Here is a 22,740-nt window from a genome sequence, read left to right on the forward strand (position 1 = left end):
CGGGGAAACTTACAGGACTACATTTCCCAGCATGCCGCGGACCGGGCAGCTTTACGCATGCGCAGGAGTTGTGGCAAGCCCGCGTGGTGCCAGGCGGGGGTGCTGGTGCTGGGGCTGGGGCGGGGGCGGGGGCGGGGGCGGGGGGGGGGGGGGTGTTGATCCTGAACCAGCCGAGATCCTCGCAGCCTGGGAGAGCGGGTGTGAAGGCGGAGTGGAAGGCCTGCGTTCGTGACGTTTGAGGCCTCGGCTGCAATTTCCGGCCCGTCCCACTGGGTTGGCGGGACCCCAGACCCCTTCTCTTTCGGAGTCTGGCCCTCTCACATCCCCCAGGCCGCGGACACATGAGTGGTCTTCCAACTGGCAATCCTCAGAACCCCACATCCCGCTGCCAGTGGTTCCCCGCATCCGGTGCCGCCCCCAAAGCCACCTTCCCTCCCACACAGCCTCAGCTGCCTGTTCTTTACCGCGACCGGGGCCTCTTCTGGGGGAGGCCCAGGTTGGGGTCCACAGAGGTCCGGAAACCCCGGGGCATTCAGGTTATTCTCTGTGTGCAAAGGGTCCGCTTTCTCCCTGCGAACACCAGGCCGGGCTCGAGAGCATTGTGTCCGACTCTGGTTTTCTCTGGGACGGTGAGTAGGAAGGAGAGAAATTCGGCAGTAGAAGCCTGGCTTCCGCTGTCTTCTGCCCCTGAAACCTCAGAAAGGTCTGCTAAGCCAGACTTGCCTCTACAGAAGCCCTAGGGGGAGGTGGTGCAAGCTTGAGGTTCCGGCTGGTGGCAGCACAGGCATAGAGGCCATGGGGAGAGTAGTAGGTCGGGCTGGTGAGCTTGCAGGCTCCAGGTGATGGGAGCGGGTGGCTCTGAGTGCAAATGCTAACGATATTCCAGCAGCAGCAAGTACAGCTTGAGCCGGGCTCCAGCCTCCACCCCTAGCACCCAGCCTGGCAGTTTTCATGGCACAGACTTCTTGGTCCATCTTCCCCAGCTAGACGCCCCCAGAAGTGCTCTGTGCAGAGAGCAAAGCTCACACCCCTTCCAGAGAGAGTCTGTAGAGTCTGTTGCAGATCTGGAGCCCTCTAGATAAAAATCTAAACACTTTCTGAGAAGTTTTATTTGAAAACATGGGGACACAACGGAGGCAGCAGGGCATGGATTGGTATTCGCCAGCCAGAGTTCTCAAATAAGCCAGGCTTGGGTTCCTCAGGTCGCTAGGTTTCAGGATCCCTCCAGACTGTGGGCTCTCATGGAGCACCCCCTCCTCCCCACCCCACCTTGTGCTCTGGGGCTGTTGTTACCTCCTCCATCACTGCCCACTTCCTATATCTGAAGGGGCACTGAATTGTTAGGGGTACTTTAAGGGAGCGAGAGCAGAAAGGATCTAGTTAAAAGCCACAAGGAGGAGGAAGTGAAAAACCTGGGAGCTTGAGACCTTAGAGGAATAGATAGGAAAAAAGAGAGAGAGAGATGGAGAGGGAGCCACTGCCTTTGTTTCCTCCATTCCCAAGAAACTGGGGATCTACTTATTCCCCTGAGATGTCTCCCTCACAGTTCAGAAGGGGAGGTTGGGGAACATTACCTCCTGTGACTGGGCAACGGTTACCTGTCTTTGGGGGGGTGGTTGGGAGACAGTTACGCTGGGGACAGGGTAGCAGTAACCCCTGCCACACCGGAGGCTGGGCGAGGCTCATCTCATTCTGCTAGGCCCTTCATGTCAGCTGGGTGCAGGCTGGCTGTTGGCATAGGCCTGGTCTGGGAAGGAAGCCCGTGCTCTGCGGGTCTGGGCACACACTGACGCGTAGAGCTCCGGCTCTGGGCCTGAGGCCTGGGGCTTTGGCTCAGAATCCAGTACCACCTCTGAGTACTTGATAGGGGTTCCAGGGCTGGGGATGTGGCCCTGAGACGGCCGCAACTGCAGGCTGGTATAGCACATCACTTCCTCCGCAGCCTGGAGATTGAAGGCTGTTAGAAGTTCCCTGGACCTTTGGAAAAGCCCCCACTTCCTTCCCTCCCCTCTTCTCAGCTGCAACTGACTCACCATGGCGGGGCCTCTAGGAGTTGGATCCTGTTGGTCTGGCCCTGGTTCTTGAGACAGCCGACCTGGGATAGGGAACAGTACTAATCTGGTCACTTCTGGTTCCTCCTCTTGCAATCCCTCATCCCACCCACCCAGGACGTGCGTGGCCTCTGTGCCCCTCCCCTCTGCCAGCTTCCTACCAGTCTGAAGATAAGGCAGGTTCCCATATAGGGGGACCTCTTCCACAGATCCTCCAGAGCTGCAAGAGAGAGATGACGGGATGGGTGGGGACGTCTTCATAAGGGGGAACTCTTCGATCACCTCTCTCCGTTGTCCCCTACTCACCGTTCCTGCTTTGGATGGCTTCTGCCCTGGCCACTAGTCCATCGGAACAAGTGCGCAGCCAGCGAGATGAGAAGCAGCAGCGACACAACTGCTAAGAGGGCCCACAGTCCCCAGGCCTGGGCCACGGAGGGGATTCCTGTGGACACCAGAGGATGGAGGGTGTTACTGCCCAGCCCAACCCTCCAGGTCCTAGCAGGTGGGACATGGGAACATATGACCCCTCCTCCTCCCCCTGCCCCGCCCAGCTCACCAGGCACTAGCAGATCTGAAGTGTAGTTGTCACTTCTGCTCATGACTGCTGACATGGGAGGTGAGTCTTCAAGCCCTGTGCTGAGACGTCAGCCTGGTTTATGGCCTGATAGCCGCTGCAGGCCCCTTTATTCTCACCCCTCCTTGGGCTTGGCCCCCACAGCTCAGCATCCCCAATACTGGTGGTGGCAGAGTCACTGGTTTCCGGGGAGGAAGGGGGAGGGGAGGGATGAGTGAAAGAACAAAGACACCGCCCTGTGCCTGCACCTGCGCCACCCAGCATCTCCTGAGTTTCCGCCCACCCCTCGTTGGCCCTACACCTTCTTTGGCCAGAGAAGAGACAGGCTGGCCTGAGATTATGGTGCTACTGTGCAGGTGAGCCCATGAAGACTCCCAGAAGATAAAATAGCATGAGGCAGGACCAACGAGACAAGGAAGCCAGGCCTTAGGACTCTGAGACCATGAGAGAATGTATTCCTCACTTAGCATGCTACAAAGGGGAATGGAACGGGGATCCCTCCATGCTCTAAGGTTGACTGTAGGGGATAAGATGACCATTATCATTTTTATTATTACTTGTATAAGAATTTAGGGGAGGGGATCCCTGGGTGGCTCAGCGGTTTGGCGCCTGCCTTTGGCCCAGGGCGCGATCCTGGAGTCCCAGGATCAAGTCCTGCGTCAGGCTCTGCATGGAGCCTGCTTCTCCCTCCTCCTGTGTCTCTGCCTCTTTCTCTCTCTCTCTGTGTCTATCATAAATAAAAATAAATAAATCTTAAAAAAAAAAAAAGAATTTAGAGGATAGAGGAGTTTAGATTTCCCCCTCCCAACCCACTTCATCCAAACTGTCCCTAAGCAATGCCGATCTCAAAAGTTAGTTGAATTAAAGAAAACTCTACCCCAGTATATCCTGGGAAGCTGAGCCATTTGTTCACTTCAGGGAGTGGAGTGAGCCCTGCCCAGATACAGCCCAATCACATGGGCTGCTATGGATGTGGAAGAAGGATTTCAAGTTCCTTAGACCACTATCTGACAATAGTGGACCCAAATTCCCTAAAGGCAGCAGTCAGTTGAGAGTCATTTATCATATTATACCTGGCCCGAACCCTCTCCTTTATGTTGACTGTGCCAACTGGCTTAGGGTCAAAGTTTGGACTACACTGCTCTGCAACCAGGCTGCCTCTAGAGAGTCGGCTAGACTATGACAACTCCCCTGAGTGTGGGTCTCTCCTCCCTGCCCTGCCCCCTCCATTTCTGGAAGAACAAGAAGATACACTCCCATTTCATTCATTTATTTAGTGCACATGTACCTCGTTCATTTAAGTCACATTTGCTGATTGCTTGCTAATGTGCAAAGCTCTGGAGATAGATGTGAGTGGGAAATGGCTTCTTTCCTTGATCTAATTAGAAAGATGACCCTGTGTGTCCCAGAATTAAAAGGCAGCATGGAACACAGGGAAACGCTCCCGGTTTGCCTGGAGAAGTCCTGGTGATGAAAGGTAGAGCTGGGGAGTAGGGTGCTAATGAAGCACCTGATAGGGAGACAGAAAAACCTTGGAATCTCTGGCTTGCCTTTTACTGGATGAACTTACTTAACCTTCCTGAACCTTTGTTTCCTTATTCCTTAAAAGAGCTTAATTAGGGGAGGCACCTGGGTGGTTCAATCAGTTAAGTGCCTTCAGCTCAGCTCATGATCTTCTAGGTCCCTCAGTGGGCAGTCTGCTTCTCTCTGTCCTCCCCACCACTTGTGCTCTCTCTCTTTCAAATAAATAAATAAAATCTTTTTTGTTAAAAAAAAAAAAAAAGCTTAATCACATTTACCCGTGGGGTTGTAGTTCATTCAACAAGCGCCAGGTGCTGTGCTAAGCTGTAGCAATAAAATGATAAAAGAAATATGGCCCCTGCTCCCCTGCAATTTACAGTTTAGTGATATTTTCTTTTTATAATGAATCTTAATGGATTGATTGATTTTTAATTAACTGGAATGGACTGAAGTGGATTTTCCCCCAGTTTTATTGATATAAAATTGACATATGATGGTGGTTTAAAGAAAGTACAAAGCTGCACCAATGAATAAATTAGAAGTTAAGGGCTCTGAAAAAGGAAACCCCTGAGATCTGAAGGGTGTGTAGACGTTAACTGTACAGAAAGGAAATAGAAGTGGAAGGTGCTAAAAAAAAAAAAAAAAAAAAAAGTGGAAGGTGCTTAAGAGAGTTAAAAATTCAAGTGCCCCAAGGTAAAAATCACTAGTAGGTAGGCATGATTCTAAGCACCTTATTTGTATTATCCCACTTAATCATAACAGCTCTGAGGGACATTCATATTATCATTACCTCCATTTCTCAAAGTGGAAACTGAGGCAAACAGAAAAATTAAGTAAGTTGCCCAAAGTCATTTAGCTTTCGAGTACTGGAGCAAGATTCTAGGCCAGTCCAGTATTCTAGATTCAGATACCAGTCCGTATTCTACTGTGTGCCATGCTACGCAATGAATGGTGGCTACTACAGGCATTTGCGGATTGGAGAGGGTGGGGAAGAGGAAGCCATTGTTGGAAGAGGGAACTGAAAAAAAAGGATAAAGTGTGTTAAGCCACGAGAGAGAAGAGTTCAGCGGTGAATTAGTCCGCCTACGAGCATGGGAAGGACTGACTGCACTTCATGTTCCGAACGGCTACGCAGGAGCCGCACACGGGCCCGACGGCCTTCGCTAAAAGTCAGCCGCGCTGAGAATGAGCCCCGTGTGGTTGGCGCGCACCAGGCGCGCTGCCTGCGTAACTAGATAGAGTTGACGGACGACGCCCCGCCACACGCCGCTCGGCTCCCCGCGGCAAACGGATCGCTTCTTGGCGGACGTTGCAGTGCAAAGCAGGGAAAGTCAGCGTGCACGCGCACGCGGCACTCTCTGCCAAGGGTCCGGGGACTTTCCCCTAGGCGCAAATAAGGAACAAGTCCTCCGTCTGTAGCCTAGGAAACAGGCCTTCAGCACGCGCTGCGGGAGCTGGTGCACGTGCTGCACTTTTAAGGTCCAAGAGAGTACCCATTTTTTGATTAGGGTGAATAGGTTAGTGACATGAAAAATCAAATCCGTGTTCCAGCACAATTTTATAAGGTTATAGGCTTCTAGAAGCATTCTGGCTAATAGGAACCCTAAATAGATAAGAAATGATTTCATTTAAGAAAGTTGGGCCCAAGTCCTATGCTAATAAGCTGCCCCGCCCACACACCAAATGGGCGTGACCTCCCAGCGCGTCCCGGAGCGGGACCCACGCGCCGCCCCGCGTGCGCATGCGCACTGGGGCTCCCGGCCAACCTTGGCGCCGCCGGGGCCTTCATTCTGTGGTCCGCCATGGCGGGCTCGTTCTGGCTCGCGGGTTTGCTGGGGCTGCTACTTGTGTCGGCACTGCCCGGGGTCCTCGGAGACCGCCCCAGCCCCGACCTCCGGGCACAGCCAGGTATCAGCGAGGGCTGCTGGAGGGAGGCTAGGACTGCCCCAGGGTCCCAGGCCCCAGCTCTGCTGACCCGCCTCTGCCGTCCTCCGCAGGGGACCCCGCCCAGGTCGGCCCGGAGGCCAAGGAACCGCGGCGGCCGTCGCCGCCCAAGGACCAGCGCGAACGGGCCAGGGCGGGAGCTCTGCCTTTGGGGGCGCTGTACACCGCAGCTGTCGTGGCTTTTGTGCTGTACAAGTGTTTGCAGGTGCGGGACGACCAGGGGTGGGGATGCCCCGGGCCTCAATCTCCCATGGGGGCGCTATGGTACCGTGAACAAGACACATCTCTTCCGTCGGTCTGTAAAAACGAAGACCGTAGTAGTTCTTGACTCTCCAACACTAGGGGGTTATTTTGAGCATCCAGCGAGGTAGCAGCTGTGAAGAGCCGTTGGTAAACTGTCAACAAATAATGACCACCACATTTAATGCTCCCAACAGTCCAATGAAGAAGTTAAGTCATTTGCTCAAATGACTCACGCAGACCTAGTAGTAACTGGTAGGGCTGGGACTTAAACCCGGCAAGTAAGTGTCCGTGTTACATAAGTGTGGCTCCTGGTAAGATTCCAGTCTTGATACACTGTTGATTGCTATGGCCACAGTATTCAAGGCACCTGTCTTATGTTCTTAGAAAGGAGGCCTTGAGATACAAACTGACAGTACATTTTAGTGTATCGAAATGATTGAAATGGAAAGTGATACCTTCCACGGCTGTCTTCAACCCTGGCCCGACTACTTATTTGCATTGGGAAACACAAGGCTGAACCAATTTGGAGATATGAAATTAAAAGGGAGAGCTAATCATGATTCCAAATAGACTTGACAAGTTAGGATGAGGGACTGGATTTGATGGTGAAGTTTAAAGAGAATCGATAATAAACTCTATTTGTGGACCCCCATACTATCTGGAAGAAACTTAATTTAGCGGTTTAGTAGTTGAATAATAAAGTTCACTTGTGTATGGTGACAACCCACTTCCCCAGTCAATGCAAGGAACAGTCATTGTTTTGACCAGAGAAAACCATGTCAAATGAGCACTCACTGAATAAAATTGGTAATATTAAACCAGAGGAGACATGGAGAAGGGGAGTGAGCAAGGACTATCATCTTCAAATTCCTGAGTGGCTATCACGTTGAAAAGATCTTTGGAAGGCAACATGGAAGGTGTACAAAGGAAAAATTTTGGCTTTGTATACAAACCAACAGCCAGAGCTTTATCAAACTGGAGAGCTGCTCATTCCTGGGAGTATTTCATTAGACTGAATGACCATATATGTGGGGCATAGTGACATGTTGCTTCAGGTCCCAGGTGAGGAGCTAGACTAGATGTAATTTTGATTCTCTGAAGTAAAAACTCCATAGCTTTCTCTAATTGAAATTCTCCTCCTCCCCTTCTCACTGGCTTGGAGACTGAGGTGATGGGGAAGCTTGTTGCAGTCTAGCCCTCTCTTTCTACAGCAGGGGAAAGATGAGGCTGCAGTTCTCCAAGAGGAGGCAGGCAAGAAGGAATCATTGCAGTCAGGTAGGTTTTGCACAAGTCTGTGTTTGGTAGGGGGTCAGGGGGGCTGCAGAAGGTATAAATAACCATTGCTCTCCTTTTCTCCTTCACCCCCAGAGCAACAGCTGGCCCAGCTGACACAACAGCTGGCCCAGACAGAGCAGCACCTTAACAATCTGATGGCCCAGCTGGACCCCCTTTTTGAGCGGTAAGAGCAATGACCCTGTGGCCAGGGGAACTTGTGATAGGTGGAAGAGTGGGGGACAGAGATTAGGTAGCTGCTGAGTAGGTATTTCTACAGTGTGACTACCTTGGCTGGAGCCCAGCAAGAGCTTCTGAACATGAAGCTTCAGACCATCCACCAGCTGTTACAAGAGAGCAAGCCAAACAAGGGTGTGGACGTTCCAGAACCAGGTAAAGGGTTGGGAGGAGAGAGTCGGGTGGGGGTAGAGACTGTCTCTGAGATAGGAATATCCCTGATCTTTCCCGTCACAGAGGCCAGCATGCCCTTTCCTGAGGACTCATGTATAGAGGAGGAGGAGGAGGAGGAGGCTGGTGACAGTCAGGCCTGGGAGGAGCCCTTAAACTGGAGCACAGAGACAAGAAATCTAGCTACTCCCTGGGAAGTGGAGCAGGGGCTAAGGAGAAGATGCAGCAAGGCTGTGGGAAGGACTGCAGGCACAGCCCCCGCCAAGGAGAAATGACAGCTGGAGGTTTAGTAAAACAGAGTCTGTTCTTGTGACTGGATAGTCCTGTGTGCTTTTTCATTCCAACTGGTCATACACACACCCATACTAGGTGCCCAAGAACAACTGGGCCTTCTTGAAAAGCTTCCCTTATTAGGATAAAAAGAGGCCACCTTCCAGTGTGAGAGCTGAGAGATAGAGGGAGCTCCAGCTCTTTTCCTTGTACTCCTGAGGCCACCATCATGCCAGCCTTCAGGGCACAAAAACCTCTCCTCATATCGTAGAGCTGAGACAGAAAAGCCTTTCCAAAAAGGGGAAGAAAAAAAAAACATTTTACTAAAATCCAATGGAAAAATAAATTATAGAAAATGCATATAACATAAAAACATCCACGTTTACAAAGGTGCAGTCTTGATAAACAATCAGCCATAGAGCCAGCACCGAGGTGACCAGTCCTGAATCCCCTCATCTGTGTTGGAGGGGCTGGTTCAGCAGAGCTTCCGCGGGGTCAGACTCGGTTTCCTGATTCTCAGGGGCTGGTCACATGGGCTGCCATGGCTTGGTCCCAGGCAAACATGAAATGACCCTTCTCAACACCATGAAGGATCTGTTTCATTTAGTTAGTGGTGGAGATTTCTCTGTACTCTTGACTTTGACCTACCCCTCAAGTATCCTGGGTTCTGGAATTTTAAGATTCTTCTAGTTCTTCTGACTGCTGTGGAGAGAAGACAGTCCGTTTAGGCACTGGCAAGAGCACTCTACTCAGACAAAATCACCTCTGGTATTGGGGGTGGAGTGGCCCAGCAGATGTAACACCTGAGACAGGATTAAACTGCTCCCTTCTCACCCACGGGCCTCTTCACAGCATTCTTCCTGAGGGAACTCACCTGATGGCCAAAGTCAAACTGTGGTGCCAGTGCAACAGCTCCTCCTGGTCAGTGCACATAAGCAGTAGCTTCTCGTGGGGAAAGGACAGCTAGGAAGAAATCACCTCTTAGTGCATGGCTCAGAAAGGTCCAGGCTAAAGCTGAAGCCCTTGCTGTTTCCATGGAGGGAATTCAGGGCTGAGGTGAGAATTAGGCAGGAACAAACCCCAGGCCCCCTGCTATCTCAGTGCAGGTGGCTTAGTTCCTCTGAAGGAGGCCAAGGAGATACATGGGTACACAGGCATTTGAGATCTATTTTGAGCCTCTCCTACCTTACCTAGAGCTCCCACCTATGACTCACACTGAGCAGTCCACCACAGGGGCCTCCTGAGTGGCCAAAGACCCTGTGGAGTTGACACTGGGCCATGGGATAGAGGGCACGGCAGGCAAAGGTGCCACTCTGCAGCAGGTGCAGTGAGGGTCGAGGTTTGGCCATGAGGAGCACATCAGAGAAGAGGAAGAACATTCGGGGCCGAGGCTCCCCACGGGGAGGCACTACCAACAGCCAGCCCTGGCGCAGGAACCAGCGACCTGGGGGGGGTGGGAGAGCTGTTATTCTGGGGCAGCTCCAGGACCAGGAGCCACGGGAACAGAAGGAAGGGGAGGCTGAGGAAATGGGGCGCATGTGCTGGCAATAGAGAAAAAGGAGGGCCCGAAAAGAGCAGTTTGAGGACGGGGTGGGGGTGAGGGGGCAGGGGGAGAGGAGGAGAGTGTGCAGACTACCTGAGGTGAGCCCTTTTGCCTGGCGGCCGCTGAGCAAAGCCTGAATGCGCCGGAGGTGCTGGTCATTCCTCTGTCTCTGACCAATGCTGTGGACTCTCTGGGCAGTCTCACTTATCAGCCGGGCAGCCCCTGGAACAACATCCCCCGCCTCCCTCCCAGCACAGCTTGGACTTTGGCTGACTGAGGGTGGTGACAGGCTATTCTGGAGGGGACCAGGGTGAGGGTGGAAGACAGAGACACACCAGACCTTGCTGGAGGTCAGATTCAAAAAGGGACGCAGGGGAGGCAGCCTCTCCTCAGTGTTTCAGGGAGCGAGAACGTACGTGTGAGCTGCTGGTGGTCAGGGCTGCTGGGAACTGTATTTTCAGCCAAAGCCATGACAAGATTCTCATACCTGGAATTAGACCGCTGGAAGTCCACAAGCGGAAAGCAGAGCTGGGCAGCATTCCCTCCGCCTGACATACAGAACGCTCCCCACACATACTTCAGTTGCAAAGCCAGGAAGGCTCTGCTTCTGATTGTGTCCCCCTCCTCTTTCATCTGAGACTCAGAACTTGGGCTCACACCACATGGCCCTCTTCCACCCCACACTGCAGAGTCAGCAACCTGACTGCAGGCTCCTTAACATCCCTCCCCCCCCCCCCCCCCAACAGAAACCTAAGCTAGGCGGATCTCTCATCTCTCTTTTTTTTTTTTTTTTTTTATTTATTTATGATAGTCACAGAGAGAGAGAGAGAGAGAGGCAGAGACACAGGCAGAGGGAGAAGCAGGCTCCATGCACCGGGAGCCTGATGTGGGATTCGATCCCGGGTCTCCAGGATCGCGCCCTGGGCCAAAGGCAGGCGCCAAACCGCTGCGCCACCCAGGGATCCCGGATCTCTCATCTCAACAAACTCTTCCACGCACCGTGCTTGTCACTAGCTCTATTACTGCCCCCCCCCCCCACTGCAATGCAGAGTTCGACATTCCTAGCTAAGGGCCTGAGGCTACAGACCCCAGCTACTCCAGTGGGTTCACACTTAACCTTGCAAGAGGCTTTTTAGGAGCAGTTTGTCCCAGGAGAGAGGCAATGGGACAGAAGCCATAAACCCCACAAAGCTGAGAGTGGCAATCCTATAGACTCAGAAAAGAGAAGCTGGCTGAGGCCAGGTGAGTTTACTCACTGCTGGAGTCTCTGCAGAGGCAGAGGGAGCAGGTCCTGAAGACGAAGGCTCCCAAACTCAGGGCGGCCTTCCTGAAGTCGCACAAACCTCCGGAAACGTTTGTTCTTCTTTAGTTGCTCCTGGAGTGACGGGGAAAGGGTTGGCAGCCACAGAGAGAGAAGCCGCTCTCTGTGTACACATGCTCAGCCCTCTGTAAGCTGTGTGCTCTTGAGAGAACCCCGACAGTGAACTCAGCACAGATGAGGGGGGGACCCACAGGGTGCTATGCATGTGGCAACAGTATGAAGTGTGGATCACTAGAGGAAGGGGCAATGCGCAGGGCAAGAGGGGAAGCACTCGAGATTATCTCCAGGTTACCTGCAGGGTGGTCCGCGACTTCTCTGCGTTGGCAGCGAACTGGGTGTAGAGCTCAAGGTGAGGGCAGAAGCTTTCCAGCCCCTGTCCCCAGTGCCCTCCTTCAAGGTAGGGAAGCAGGTCTCTGCGTGGGTGAGGACAAAGACCGGTCCAACAACTACCCAAGCACCAGCTCATTTAATTCTCATAACCTTGCCCTGAAGGTAGTGCTATTACCCCATTTTACAGATGAAAACTGAGGCAGGTGAAGGCACTGGGCCAAGACCACAGGTGAGGTAACTGGCAGGCTCCGCACAGGAGTCTGGGTCCCCCCACTCCAAGCTCGAGCACCGCCAGAGAGCAGGGCCCTGCCTCCCCTGACCCCGCGCCCCTTCTACTCACTGGCTGGCGCCGTAAATGAGCTCCCAGGGCCCAAACAGGGCGTGGCGCTCGGCCGCTCGCAGGGTGCCCTTGGCTCTCAGAATCCCCACGAAGTACTGCAGGAGGAGAACGCCGCTACCCAGGCTGCAGGGAGAGCGCGGACGCCGCGCCGCCAGGAACTGCGGAACGCCTGCGCGCTCTCCGTGCTGGCGGACAGCCCCAGGCCCGCGCGGCGCGGTCCCCGACCTCGCAGAGACCCTCCCGTCCCCTGGGGTCCCCGCCCCATACGGGAGGGCGAGCGCCGCCGCACCGTGGCCACCAGCCCCAGCTGTTCCTGGTAGCGCCGCTCGGTCTGCAGCAGCTCCCGGGCAGTGCAGGTGCGCTTCCGCTCCCAGCGGGCACGCTGCTCTTGCACCGGGCACCGTCCGCCGGCGCCCGACGTCTCCATGCCCAGCTGACCAGGCTTCCGGCCGCGGCCCGCCGGAGATTCAAATCCCAACCGCTCCGGGGGCGGGGCCGGCGGGAGGAGTGCGCCCCCTGGCGCCGGGAGGCTGAACGCAGGCCGGAGCGTGCGCGGGGGCCCGCCGACCCGCACCGAGTCTCCGCCGTTAAGGCCTCGCCCCGCCGCCAGGGCGGCGCTGTCGGGGCGCGAGGCCGGCTCAGGCAACGTCGAGCGGGGCAGGAGGGGTTAAGTCCCCCTGTGGCGTGGAGCGAAGTTGGGGCAGCCGTCTGGACCTCGAGTCAGGAGATTTGGGAGTGCAGACACCAGGGGGCCTCAGTGTCCCAGGTGTAAAATTAGGAAGGGGGCAATCATTATGGTATGTATTTTGTCCTGGGCCAGCGCCAAACTCTGGGGCACAATTGTCCCCACTGCTTTCACTACTAGGAAACCTCACAAGTCACAAGGTTTGAAATATTTTGGCCCTCAGACAGAAGTCAATAGGTTTTACGTTACTAAGCCGTTTTCTCTTTTCATACTGATCCCAAACCTGACAGCCAATTAGCATCTGGTCAGCAAACGTCAATAACTAACGTGAGGGGGGGGGGGGGGTGGAATTGCTGTAATTCTGGTCAAAGGCTAAAGCTTGGAGTCGATTAGTCTGTGCTACCCAAAGATAAACGGACCTGATCCTCCTTAGGTCTTTCGAAAAATTGGTAGTAGTCCTGGAGGGTAAATTGGCAGTGCCATTTTGTCAGTATGTATGAGAAGTCTTAAAATGTGCTTACTCTTATCCTAGCAATTCCATTTTTAGGGATGCATCCAAAGAAATAGATATGTGGACAAAAATATATATATCAGGATGGATTGTACGTGATGTTTGTAACAATAGGAAACTGGAAACCATCTAAATGTCCAGTGGTAGAGAATGGGCTAGGAAAGTACAGCTATTTGAAGGAATAATATGAAAGCATTAAAAATGATGTAAAAAAAAAAAAAACCCTATCAATATGGAAAAACACACAAAATATATTGCCAAGACCAAAAAAAGCAAGGCTAACAAAGATGTTTGTACAATATGATCCCATTTATGTATAGCATACATAGGACTGCAAGGATAAACAATCAAGAGGTTGTGGTTGTTATCTCTGGGTGATGGGATTGAAGTTAATGCACTCTACAAATATTTTTTTTAAGCACCTAATCCAGGCCAGGCACAAGATCACTGAGGTTAAAAGGGTGATTAGGACAAATACAGTGCTTTTTAAATTTTCCTTATGTTTTTCTGCTTTTCTCAAGTTTTGTGCTTAAGCATGAATGCATTACTGTTTAATTAGGAAAAAAATACTATTAAACACCAAAATGTTAAGAAACCTTCAGGCCTTGCATTCCTACCACAGTGAACTCCTAAGAATTTGGACCCCAAGACAAGAACCAGAGTACTGATAGGGTTCTGAAGCCCCTCTAGCTCTCTGACATTCTAAGAATTCTAAGGAGAAATGCTGGACTTAGATCAGGGAAAAACAATATGGAGAGTTGGAGGTGGAAAGAGAAAGTTTGGGTGAGACTGTACCTTGGACTCAGGTTACAAGGAAACTGGTGATAACCTTGTAGGCCAACTGGTTATACTGTCTCAAGTGAATGTGGGGCAGTCCACACTAAGGGTTCAAGGGTGGAAGGGGGCACATAATCCCATAGTAGTCAGTATCACCATGAGTCTCTTCTGCAGCCCTGGGATGAGCAGAAGAAACATGGCCCTAAATGCCTGAAGACACAGACTCTAATGACCAAAGAGTTGGCTATAAACGCCGCAGAGGTGATGCATCAGGCAGGGTGTGCCCCAGTCAGTTGGTCCTGAGGACACCATGTCCCAACCTGGGGAAGGTCAGGGAACAAGACTCTGGGAACTCAAACCTGTTTTAGAGTTTGGCAGGCTCCCAGCTGCAAAGGCAAGATCCAGGGTCAGAGTCTCTATTCCCCACCCAGACCAGAAACACACACACACAGAAACAGAGCACTTATGAAAGAGCACCATGGAGAATGGCGTTTGGAAAATTAAAAGACTGAAACAGAGACACCTGCACATAGACACAGATCTGGGCTCTGAAATACTAAAAGCAAGTGAGATGGCAGGCAGATGTGTGGACATAATAGAGCACTGCAGAGAAGTGTACCAGGGGATCCTGACAGAGACCTAAAAAGGAAAACGATGGAAATAGGAAGAATACTTGGAAAGAGGGAAAATGAAGTAAAGCTAGGATGGATCTTGGAGAAAGATCTCTGCACATACAGACTCCAGACTCCACTTAGCGTGGGGCTTCTGTCTTCTGTGCTTTCCATGACCTCTTCCACCTCAACTAGATTAGTCATTACCATATTCTGTCTTGTCCAGGTCTGTCCGATTCAGATATTACCATGTACCTTCCATATGTCAGTGTCTAACCAAGGTGCTGACATCACCACTGACCCAGACAATGAGCTGATCTTCCACATTGCACACTGGATCAGATTTCCATGGATGGCTCTTAATTTGACTCCAGAAATAGCAACCTAGATTGTTAGGCTGACTGCCTCCCTGGAGGATAGCATTTATTCAGCTCTGTGCAAGTTTTGGTATGAAGTATGACAGTTAACCTGACAAGGCAGATAATTTGGGGTGCCGTAAATACATGACGTCATGCTTTTGGAACAGATGTGGTTTGACAAACACAAGTCATTGACAATGAGCTCCCTGAGGGCAGGTTTGGTTATTCAGTCAATTTGGTTTTTCTCAAGTCCTGGCAAGGTGATCTGCAGAGAGATAAATGCTCAATAATGGTTGGTGAATAAAAGACTTAATCAAATACTGGACCCTGCCCTTAATGGAGCTCAAGACTATTAGAGCAGATAAAATGTCATAAATCACTATAATATAAGTTGGATGGTGGGCAAGGTTATTAGCAAGTGCAGGCAAAGAATTGTGGTGGTTCAGCGGCACCAGAAATCTCTTCCATGGTAGAGAGTGGAGGAGGTGGCATTTGAGCTGAGTCTTGAACCATACAAGGGATTTAGACAGAAGAGAGAGTAAAAATCATTAACAGGGTAGTGGGTACACAAGTACCCATTCATGACAGTGGAGGCTGGCTGGGGCATTCAAGTGGGGTCCTTGGGCCTCAGCTCTGCCAAGCATTTATCTCTTTAGATAAGAGATCAGTAGAGTTCCTGGGGAGGAGTGAGGTAGCAGGAGCCACCCTGAAGCTAGGGGCTAGTTCTCAACAAAATTAGAAATACTTCAATATATTTCTCCAATCCATACAACCATATGGGTGCATATCTACTGAATGTTAGCCCCAGCTAGGAACTTCCTGAGATGGTCTTACTTTCTTCTGGTTTGTTGAAACCATAGGGACCTTACTATAATGTGAGCTACAGAACAGTAGAGGCTGTCCTCTAGTTCAATGCTGCATCCCTATGGCTTAGAACAGTTCTTGGAGGGTTGGAGGAGGCTCAATAAATGTTTCTCAAATGAACAGGCATACTGGGAACCCCAAGTCCATTCTTGGGGTCCTTTCACTCTTCTCCTTGCCCCTGCTCTCCCCCAGCCCTCAGCACAACCTAATATGAGAATTGGATTCCATCATTCTCCTGCACAAGATATCTGATGCCTTTCCTTTGCACAAAATCCCATTCTCCACCTTGTTTTTAGCAATTGAACTGCTTCTTTTTCAAAGCCCTGATCATATTTTGCCTACTTCTGTATTACTTTCTTAGGCAGAATTAATCTCTTTCCCCTGAATATTGTGATAGTGTTTGCCCTCACTCACTAGACAGTGAGATCCTTAGGACAGGGACTGTGTCTTATTAATTTCTATACCTTTAGTCCATAGTCTAATGCTGGACATAGTAGATGCTAAATAAATATTTGTTAAATATAAGACTGAATGGTATTCCCAGCAGTGAGAACTAGATGAACAAAGGGGGTTAAAGGTCTGGGGGAAAAATTAATACTTTAATTTGGCTGGAATATGAGGGAGAACAGTAGGAAGCAGCTCCCCCAACAAGCTCTAGTCAACTACAGGAAGAAGATGGGCAGGTGGAAGCCAATGAAGGTTTTTGAGAAGAGGTGTAACATGATGAAAAATAAATTTACTTTAAAACATCACCGTTCCTCTCCTATATACACTCAGTTTTTCATTTATACTCAGATTTGCCTCCCATCTACCTATCTGTCCACCCACTCCCAGGCTTCCCCAGCAGCTTGTCCTACCCCTTTATCTGGTCTGTGGCTCGGCCAGGGATATATTCATGGGCTGCTTCCCTCTCAGCCAGAGGCTGTGCGGGCCCCAGCTCCCTGTCTTTCCCCTTCTCTGCCTGGGGCTGGGAAGCAGGCCAGGGTTAGCTGAGGCTGGCTGCTGAGCAGCTGGGTGGTGCCAGGGAGAGCCTGTGTAGTGCCAGGTGGTGCCTTGGGTTCCAGGCTGAGCCTATGACCCCGATAACCTCCTGCCTGTGCATATACCTGCCTCTCACACCCACCCCCATCCAGGCTTTGGTATCGGGGAAGGGGCACAGGGCCAGGCAGACCCACGGGACTTTGGCTCCAACTCTACAAAAGGGCCCTCTGTGAGTCAGCCTGCTCCCCTCCAGGCTTGCTCCTCCCCCACCCAGCTCCTGTTTCCAATGCACGTACAGCCCGTACACACCGTGTCTGGGACACCCCACAGTCAGCCGCATGGCTCCCCTGTGCCCCAGTCCCTGGCTCCCTCTGTTGATCCCAGCCCCTTCTCTGGGCCCTGGTGTGCAACTGCTGCTGATCCTGCCACTCCTGGTACCTGTCCATCCCCAGAGCCTGTCCCGGATACAGGGGACACCCGGGTTGGGAGGAGATTCATCTGGAGAGGATGATCAATTGGATGAGGAAAACCTACCCAGTGAAGAGGATCCACATGGAGAGGAGGACCCGCCTGGAGAGGAGGATCCACCTGGAGAGGAAGACCCACCTGGAGAGGAGGACCCATCTGGAATGAAGACTGAACCAGGAAAAGAGGACTCTCTGAAGTTAGAGGATCTACCTACTGTTGAGGTGCCCAGGGACACCCCAGGCTCCCAGAATAATGCCCACAGGCACAACAAAGGTAAGTGGTCATCAGCCCTCCAAGTCTAGGCTCCAGGAGGCTTGTCCTCCAGGTGCTCAACCCTAGCCCAGGCAGGGATTATTCAGCGAAGGAAAGGAGCCTGTACGCTGACAGTAGCCTTTCCCATCCCCTTGAGATCTCATGCCACTAAACACTCCCCTCCCCCCTTTCAGAGCTAGAAGGGGATCTGTGAGGAGACCAAAAAGCACAGATGGAGAGAGGTGAGCAGGAAGAGATGAAAAAGAAAGGCGGAGGTTGGAGAGGAGAGAGAGATGAAGGAAATGGAAAGAGATATGAGGAGAGAAGAAAGAATATGAGGGGAGAGAAGAAAGACGGTAGCAGGGTGGGTAGCAATGGAAGAGCCAGGAGGGCTTGTAGAGATCACCGCATCCCCATTCTACAGATGAGGAAAGCGAGACTTAGGAAGAAGGAATAGTAAGTAGGGGAACCTGGTTTTTTGACTGAGAAACCAGGAGACTCAGAAATGAAGAACCTTGGGAAGGGAGTTGGAGACAGGGAGAAAGGGAAGAGGGTCTATTGTTTTGGGCCTGGGGACCAAACCCCTTTCCCCACCCCACCCCCCACTTTACAGACTAAGACAAGGCTGCAAACTGGTATCTCTGGGGCCTGTAGGATCTTTGATCTACCAAGCTATGGTGTTATGTTTGGTTGCAGTCTGTTGTGCTTTATACCTGGCCACGTAAGGCATTCCCGTTACCCCCTATGCCCCTGTCAAGGAGGGGAACGCACTTCCTTCTGGCCGCTGGGGAGGGACTGGGCTTAAATATCGGCTTTCCGTCCTTCTCACTTATGCAGGGGATGACCACAGTCATTGGCGCTATGGAGGTGAGACACCCACCCCCTGCACACCCAACCTGGGCACCCTGCTCTGCCGACCTGACCCCCCAGAACTTTGGTTCCCGGGCGTCCCACCCACTGCACCCGCCTGCCAGTCCGCAGCACGGCCCGCTGCCCTCTCGGTCCCCAGCCCCGATCTCTATTTCCCGCCCGATGCCTTCTCACTCCACCCTCTCACTTTTTCTACCCCGCTTCCCTAACCGGCCCTGATCTTGTCACCAGACTTCCCGTCCACACTCTCTCGCTCCAGGAGACCCGCCCTGGCCCCAGGTGGCCCCAGCCTGCGCGGGCCGCTTCCAGTCGCCCGTAGATATCCGGCCCCAGCTCGCCGCCTTGAGCCCGGCGCTGCCCCCGCTGGAGCTCCTGGGCTTCGAGCTCCCGCCACTCCCAGAACTGCGCCTGCGCAACAATGGCCACACCGGTGAGGGGGGTCTCGCCGCGGAGCCGCCCGGGGGGGCGGAGCCTGTCGGGGGACGCGCCGGGGCCGAGAGCCGGGGGCCCGCCCGCCACGCCCGCGCCTGGCGGTTAGACACCCCCGACCCCACCCCCACCCCGCCACCGCCGGCTCACCTGGCTCTTCCCTCGCAGTGCAGCTGACCCTGCCTCCGGGGCTGGAGATGGCCCTGGGCCCCGGGCGGGAGTACCGGGCCCTGCAGTTGCACCTGCACTGGGGGGCCGCGGGCCGCCCGGGCTCGGAGCACACGGTCGACGGCCACCGTTTCCCAGCCGAGGTGAGCGTGCGGCGGCGAGGCCAAGGGGGACGCTGGGCCGGGGGTCTTGCCCTCTTCTACCCTCCGTTTCTCTCCAGATCCACGTGGTTCACATCAGCACTGCATTTGCCAAAGTTGAGGAGGCCTTGGGACGCCCGGGGGGGCTGGCCGTGTTGGCCGCCTTTCTGCAGGTACCAGCGCTGGACGCCCCTATTCCCTGCTTCCCCACGCCACGCCCCAGGGCTCAGTGTAGCTTGACCCCGGAGACCCCATCCTAACACACTCACCCTGGCACCTGGCAGGCCTCATTCACTCATTAATTCATCCAACACGCACTGTGAGCCAGGCACTGAGCCACACAAAGGACTCAGAAACCCTGGCTCCTTGACTTAAGGAGCCCACAGCCGGTGGAGGCAGCTGACAATGAAAGGCACATACGGAGGGCACATACAGAGCAGAGGTGGTCAGAGGAAAGTTCCCGGAGGTCAGACTTGAAGCCTGCAGTAGTGGGAAGGAAAGGGAGATATTCCATGTAGAGCCAACATTATATGTGGACTATGATACACTCAGGGAATGGCAGGTGGAACAGAAGGGACACCAGGAAGAGGAGTTTCTTAAATACTCCTATAACTCATAATTTCCACTCTGTGAAATGCAGTAAAGCCTAGAGAAATATTTAGTGACCTCTTTGGGACCTGTAACAATCAGGGCTACCTACATAGTGATTAGAAGAGACTAGTAAAATGCAGGGATGATGGGGAGATACCTTCTAGGCTCAGTCACTGCCTAACTGACTCTTTAGCGCCAGCCTCACAGTACAAAGTTCAGAGAAGGCATCTGAGATAGGATGTCCTTGCTCCAAAACTCAAACACATGAACTCTTAAGGTGAATGTAGAGGAAATGAGAATACAAAGTTATTATGGTTTTCTGTGGGGAGACCATGAGTGTGTATGTGGAGGTAGGATCAGTGAGACTGGAAAAGATAGCAGGACCCAGGTCACAGTCAAGTGGCCCATCTTCCTGCTTCTCCAATTTGCCATTGAAACCAGCCCACCAAACAGGTTAGGTCAGTAACCTGCTAGAGTAAATCGACCAAGTAGTAATACACAAGATTTTATGTTCTCTCAGCATCCTCAGAGCTGAGAAACGGGAGGAGTATGCAAAGCCCACCTCACCTTCAGGCCTCCAGCCATAGCCCTAGATGCCTATAAGAACCTGTCTTGTACTGTCATTTCCCAGGAGGGTCCAGAAGAAAACAGTGCCTATGAGCAGTTGCTGTCACATTTGGAAGAAATCACTGAAGAAGGTGAGTTTGTTGGTCTGGCCACTGTCCTCAATACCCTTGTTCATAAAGAACTGTCCTTGGGAAGTCTCAGGAGTGAGAATGGATGATCAGCTCCCTCCCACAGGAAGGGAAACAATGTGTGAAATGACTGACTATGACCTTGACAATAACTATAAAGCTGAGCAGAGGCCCACAAGCTTTATGGCTCAAAACCAAGACAGACAAAAACCCCACCTAACCCCCCCCAAAAAAACCCCAAACCCCACAAAACCCAAAATCAAACAAAAACCAATGAGACACAAAACAAGACCAAAAAAAAAAAAAGTGTTTGAAATTTCAGAGGTTGAGTCTGGGGAGCAAAAATATTTCTGAAAACGATTTCTCCTTAATAAGCATCAAATATTTTAAATTTGTACTTTTGTTGGGAATATTTCCCTTCTCAGCCATTCTGAGTTATTTTAAATCTCACTACTCTACTTACATTTTACTGAACTAGAGGAACTGTGCTTTTGAGTTTTTGTGTGTTTTTTATGGTTTCAAATGTCTATATTTGTTTACAAGCTATTCAGCTCATTTTCCCTTTTGATTCATTTGGGCTTAAATCCATAGTGTAGCTTGTTATCATAGTATGCAAAGTAAGAATGAAGACTCAGGGAGGACCTAGGGAGAACTTCTTTCACTCTGTGAAGACTCATGGCACTTTCTTATGAGTCATGTCTTGTGCTGAGTTATGGGAAGGGACACAGTGAAGAAAGAGGTGGTCTCAGGAAGTTGCATCAGCATGGCTTCTGGGAGATGAAGTTGTACCCCTATACCCCAAAGCTTTGGAGAGAAGCAATCTAGGTGGGATTCCAGCATAGGTCCTCTCCACAGACTCAGAGACTTGGGTCCCAGGACTGGATGTATCCGCGCTGCTGCCCTCTGACCTCAGCCGCTACTTCCGCTATGAGGGGTCTCTAACCACACCCCCCTGTGCCCAGGGGGTCATCTGGACTGTGTTCAACCAGACAGTGAGGCTGAGTGCTAAGCAGGTGGGGCTGGGGCATGGTGTCGACACGGGATGTGGGGGAAAGGGGTATAAGGATGAGATCAAGGTGCATAAACAGAGGAAGCGGCCATATGGGGGAAGTGGGGGACATAGCGGGTGAAGCCCTGGGTGCTGGCTGTGAATAGGCCTGTGACTCTTTCATTTTCTTGTCATGAGCCCACTCCCACTATCTACTGACCTCCCTAGCTCCACACCCTCTCTGGCTCCCTGTGGGGACCTGATGACTCTCGGCTACAGCTGAACTTCCGAGCCACACAGCCTTTGAATGGGCGAATAATCGAGGCCTCCTTCCCTGCTCAAGTGGAGAGCAGCCCCAGGTCTTTTGAGCCAGGTGCAGCTTTGTGGTGACCCATATTGCCATGTTCCCTCCCCCCCCCGCCCCACCCGAGGTCCCTCATCCTCCCATGTCACTGGTAGTCACAGCCCTTGGTTCTAATGTGTCTTTTTTCTCTTCAGTCCACCTGAATTCCTGCCTTGGTGCTGGTGAGTCTGTGCCCCTTCTCTGGCTCCTGACGCCTTGGTATCATTTAGCCCCAGGGGTAGGACCACCTCTACCCACTCTCCTTTTCTGAAGAACAGACCTCCAACCCCAATAAGACAGTGTCAGATCAAGGGGGAGGGGATACTCCTGTTGTCCCCAGAGCAAGTTGGTTAGAATGAAGCTCCGGGACTCTCTTAGCTTCTTCCTTCCCAAACAGCCTCTTTTATTTTGTTTTTAGGTAAGAAAAAAAGGTGCTTATCTTACTCCTTGTGTATCCACCCCCATCCCTTTGCTGACCTCTTTTGGATTCTAACACTGAGGGCAGCTGGAGAATCTGGGGGTCAGAGGTGGGGGATACACTGAAGCAGGCTGAGGGAATCCTACAGACTCCTCTTCACTTTGAGGCAGCCTCTCCTCTTCCTCCAGGTGACATCCTGGCCGTGGTTTTTGGCCTCCTCTTTGCTGTCACCAGCATCGCCTTCATTGTGCAAATGAGAAAGCAGGGAAGGTATACTTATCCTCTTCCTCAGGCACTGCCCCACCTAGCTGGATGCAAATGAGCTCATCTTTCTGATTGGGCTTTTGTGTTGTACAGACTCCGGAATGGGACCAAAGGGAATGTTAGCTATCACCCAGCAGAGGTCACAGAGACTGTTGCCTAGAGGCCTTGGAACTTGGAGAATATGCAGAGAGAAGCCAACCAGAAGAATCTGAGGGGGAGCTGGAGACTTTGTCCTTTCCTACCCTTTATACCACTTCCTTTTTAAGGTTCAAATTTTTTTAAATAAATGTTTCTAATAAAATATATGGAAGGCAGCTTTGTTCCCTAAATCAGGAGGATGGTGTATTTATTTCCTATTGCTGCTGCCTTTAACAAATTACCACAAACTGAATGATAATGCAAATTTATCCTCTTAGAGTTCTGGAGGTCAGAAGTCCAAAATGAATCTTCTGGGCTGAAGTTAAAGTGTCATAAGGGCTGGTTCCTTCTGGACACTTTGAAGGGAGGGG

General features: G+C 52.0%; 4 protein-coding genes across 11 annotated transcripts; 2 read left to right on the forward strand and 2 right to left on the reverse strand.

Annotated features, from left to right (window-relative positions):
- Nucleotides 1-1,087: 1,087 nt before the first annotated feature.
- On the reverse strand, nt 1,088-2,747 carry SIT1 (signaling threshold regulating transmembrane adaptor 1). The gene is made up of 5 exons (XM_077912513.1): nt 2,608-2,747; nt 2,358-2,493; nt 2,213-2,271; nt 2,034-2,095; nt 1,088-1,943 (listed from the first exon to the last, which is right to left on the reverse strand). Exons 1-5 carry the CDS (start codon nt 2,660-2,662, stop codon nt 1,710-1,712), a joined length of 546 nt encoding a protein of 181 aa, XP_077768639.1. The 5' UTR covers nt 2,663-2,747; the 3' UTR covers nt 1,088-1,709.
- ARHGEF39 (Rho guanine nucleotide exchange factor 39) lies at nt 2,665-12,285 on the reverse strand. 5 transcript variants are annotated; one of them, XR_013388096.1, is made up of 11 exons: nt 12,107-12,285; nt 11,818-11,912; nt 11,440-11,560; nt 11,083-11,201; nt 10,243-10,313; nt 9,920-10,048; nt 9,498-9,727; nt 9,158-9,246; nt 8,932-8,985; nt 6,359-6,485; nt 2,665-2,803 (listed from the first exon to the last, which is right to left on the reverse strand). XR_013388096.1 is itself a non-coding variant. In XM_077912502.1 (10 exons), the coding sequence occupies exons 1-9, from the start codon at nt 12,242-12,244 to the stop codon at nt 8,970-8,972; spliced, it is 1,005 nt and encodes a 334-aa protein (XP_077768628.1). In that variant the 5' UTR covers nt 12,245-12,285; the 3' UTR covers nt 5,311-6,485; nt 8,932-8,969. The 5 variants fall into 5 exon arrangements, 4 of the variants coding, with proteins under 4 accessions (XP_077768628.1, XP_077768624.1, XP_077768626.1 ...); XM_077912502.1 differs by lacking the exon at nt 2,665-2,803 and having other exon boundaries at nt 5,311-6,485; nt 8,932-8,982; XM_077912498.1 differs by lacking the exon at nt 2,665-2,803 and having other exon boundaries at nt 5,311-6,485.
- Nucleotides 5,886-8,326, forward strand: CCDC107 (coiled-coil domain containing 107). Of its 4 annotated transcripts, none has more exons than XM_077912503.1 (6): nt 5,886-6,054; nt 6,144-6,295; nt 7,545-7,608; nt 7,702-7,792; nt 7,874-7,998; nt 8,080-8,326. In XM_077912503.1, exons 1-6 carry the CDS (start codon nt 5,949-5,951, stop codon nt 8,286-8,288), a joined length of 747 nt encoding a protein of 248 aa, XP_077768629.1. In that variant the 5' UTR covers nt 5,886-5,948; the 3' UTR covers nt 8,289-8,326. The 4 variants fall into 4 exon arrangements, with proteins under 4 accessions (XP_077768629.1, XP_077768630.1, XP_077768632.1 ...); XM_077912504.1 differs by having other exon boundaries at nt 7,548-7,608; XM_077912506.1 differs by having other exon boundaries at nt 7,548-7,608; nt 7,886-7,998.
- Nucleotides 12,286-16,858: 4,573 nt separating the features above from the next.
- CA9 (carbonic anhydrase 9) lies at nt 16,859-22,560 on the forward strand. Its single transcript, XM_077912487.1, has 11 exons — nt 16,859-17,346; nt 18,163-18,192; nt 18,455-18,625; nt 18,793-18,935; nt 19,013-19,105; nt 20,155-20,221; nt 21,074-21,231; nt 21,435-21,579; nt 21,705-21,731; nt 22,156-22,237; nt 22,325-22,560. The coding sequence occupies exons 1-11, from the start codon at nt 16,944-16,946 to the stop codon at nt 22,389-22,391; spliced, it is 1,386 nt and encodes a 461-aa protein (XP_077768613.1). The 5' UTR covers nt 16,859-16,943; the 3' UTR covers nt 22,392-22,560.
- The last annotated feature ends 180 nt before the right edge of the window (nt 22,561-22,740 follow it).

The sequence above is a fragment of the Canis aureus genome, chromosome 10, assembly GCF_053574225.1.
Source record: "Canis aureus isolate CA01 chromosome 10, VMU_Caureus_v.1.0, whole genome shotgun sequence".
Taxonomy (NCBI): Eukaryota; Metazoa; Chordata; class Mammalia; order Carnivora; family Canidae; genus Canis; species Canis aureus.

What these genes read in the sequence shown, in the direction of transcription:
- ARHGEF39 (XM_077912498.1), bottom strand. Translation starts at nt 12,244, where the DNA reads ATGGAGACGTCGGGCGCCGGCGGACGGTGCCCGGTGCAAGAGCAGCGT. An exon ending in AGCTGGGGCTGGTGGCCACG is followed by an intron (nt 11,913 to 12,106) that starts GTGCGGCGGCGC and finishes CTCCTCCTGCAG; the next exon opens with TACTTCGTGGGGATTCTGAG. An exon ending in CCTCTGCAGAGACTCCAGCA is followed by an intron (nt 10,314 to 11,082) that starts GTGAGTAAACTC and finishes GTCTAATTCCAG; the next exon opens with GTATGAGAATCTTGTCATGG.
- CCDC107 (XM_077912503.1), top strand. Translation starts at nt 5,949, where the DNA reads ATGGCGGGCTCGTTCTGGCTCGCGGGTTTGCTGGGGCTGCTACTTGTG. An exon ending in CGACCTCCGGGCACAGCCAG is followed by an intron (nt 6,055 to 6,143) that starts GTATCAGCGAGG and finishes CGTCCTCCGCAG; the next exon opens with GGGACCCCGCCCAGGTCGGC. An exon ending in GAAGGAATCATTGCAGTCAG is followed by an intron (nt 7,609 to 7,701) that starts GTAGGTTTTGCA and finishes CTTCACCCCCAG; the next exon opens with AGCAACAGCTGGCCCAGCTG.
- SIT1 (XM_077912513.1), bottom strand. Translation starts at nt 2,662, where the DNA reads ATGTCAGCAGTCATGAGCAGAAGTGACAACTACACTTCAGATCTGCTA. An exon ending in TTCAGATCTGCTAGTGCCTG is followed by an intron (nt 2,494 to 2,607) that starts GTGAGCTGGGCG and finishes TGGTGTCCACAG; the next exon opens with GAATCCCCTCCGTGGCCCAG. An exon ending in CTCCTAGAGGCCCCGCCATG is followed by an intron (nt 1,944 to 2,033) that starts GTGAGTCAGTTG and finishes TTCAATCTCCAG; the next exon opens with GCTGCGGAGGAAGTGATGTG.
- CA9 (XM_077912487.1), top strand. Translation starts at nt 16,944, where the DNA reads ATGGCTCCCCTGTGCCCCAGTCCCTGGCTCCCTCTGTTGATCCCAGCC. An exon ending in GCCACCGTTTCCCAGCCGAG is followed by an intron (nt 18,936 to 19,012) that starts GTGAGCGTGCGG and finishes GTTTCTCTCCAG; the next exon opens with ATCCACGTGGTTCACATCAG. An exon ending in CAAATGAGAAAGCAGGGAAG is followed by an intron (nt 22,238 to 22,324) that starts GTATACTTATCC and finishes TGTGTTGTACAG; the next exon opens with ACTCCGGAATGGGACCAAAG.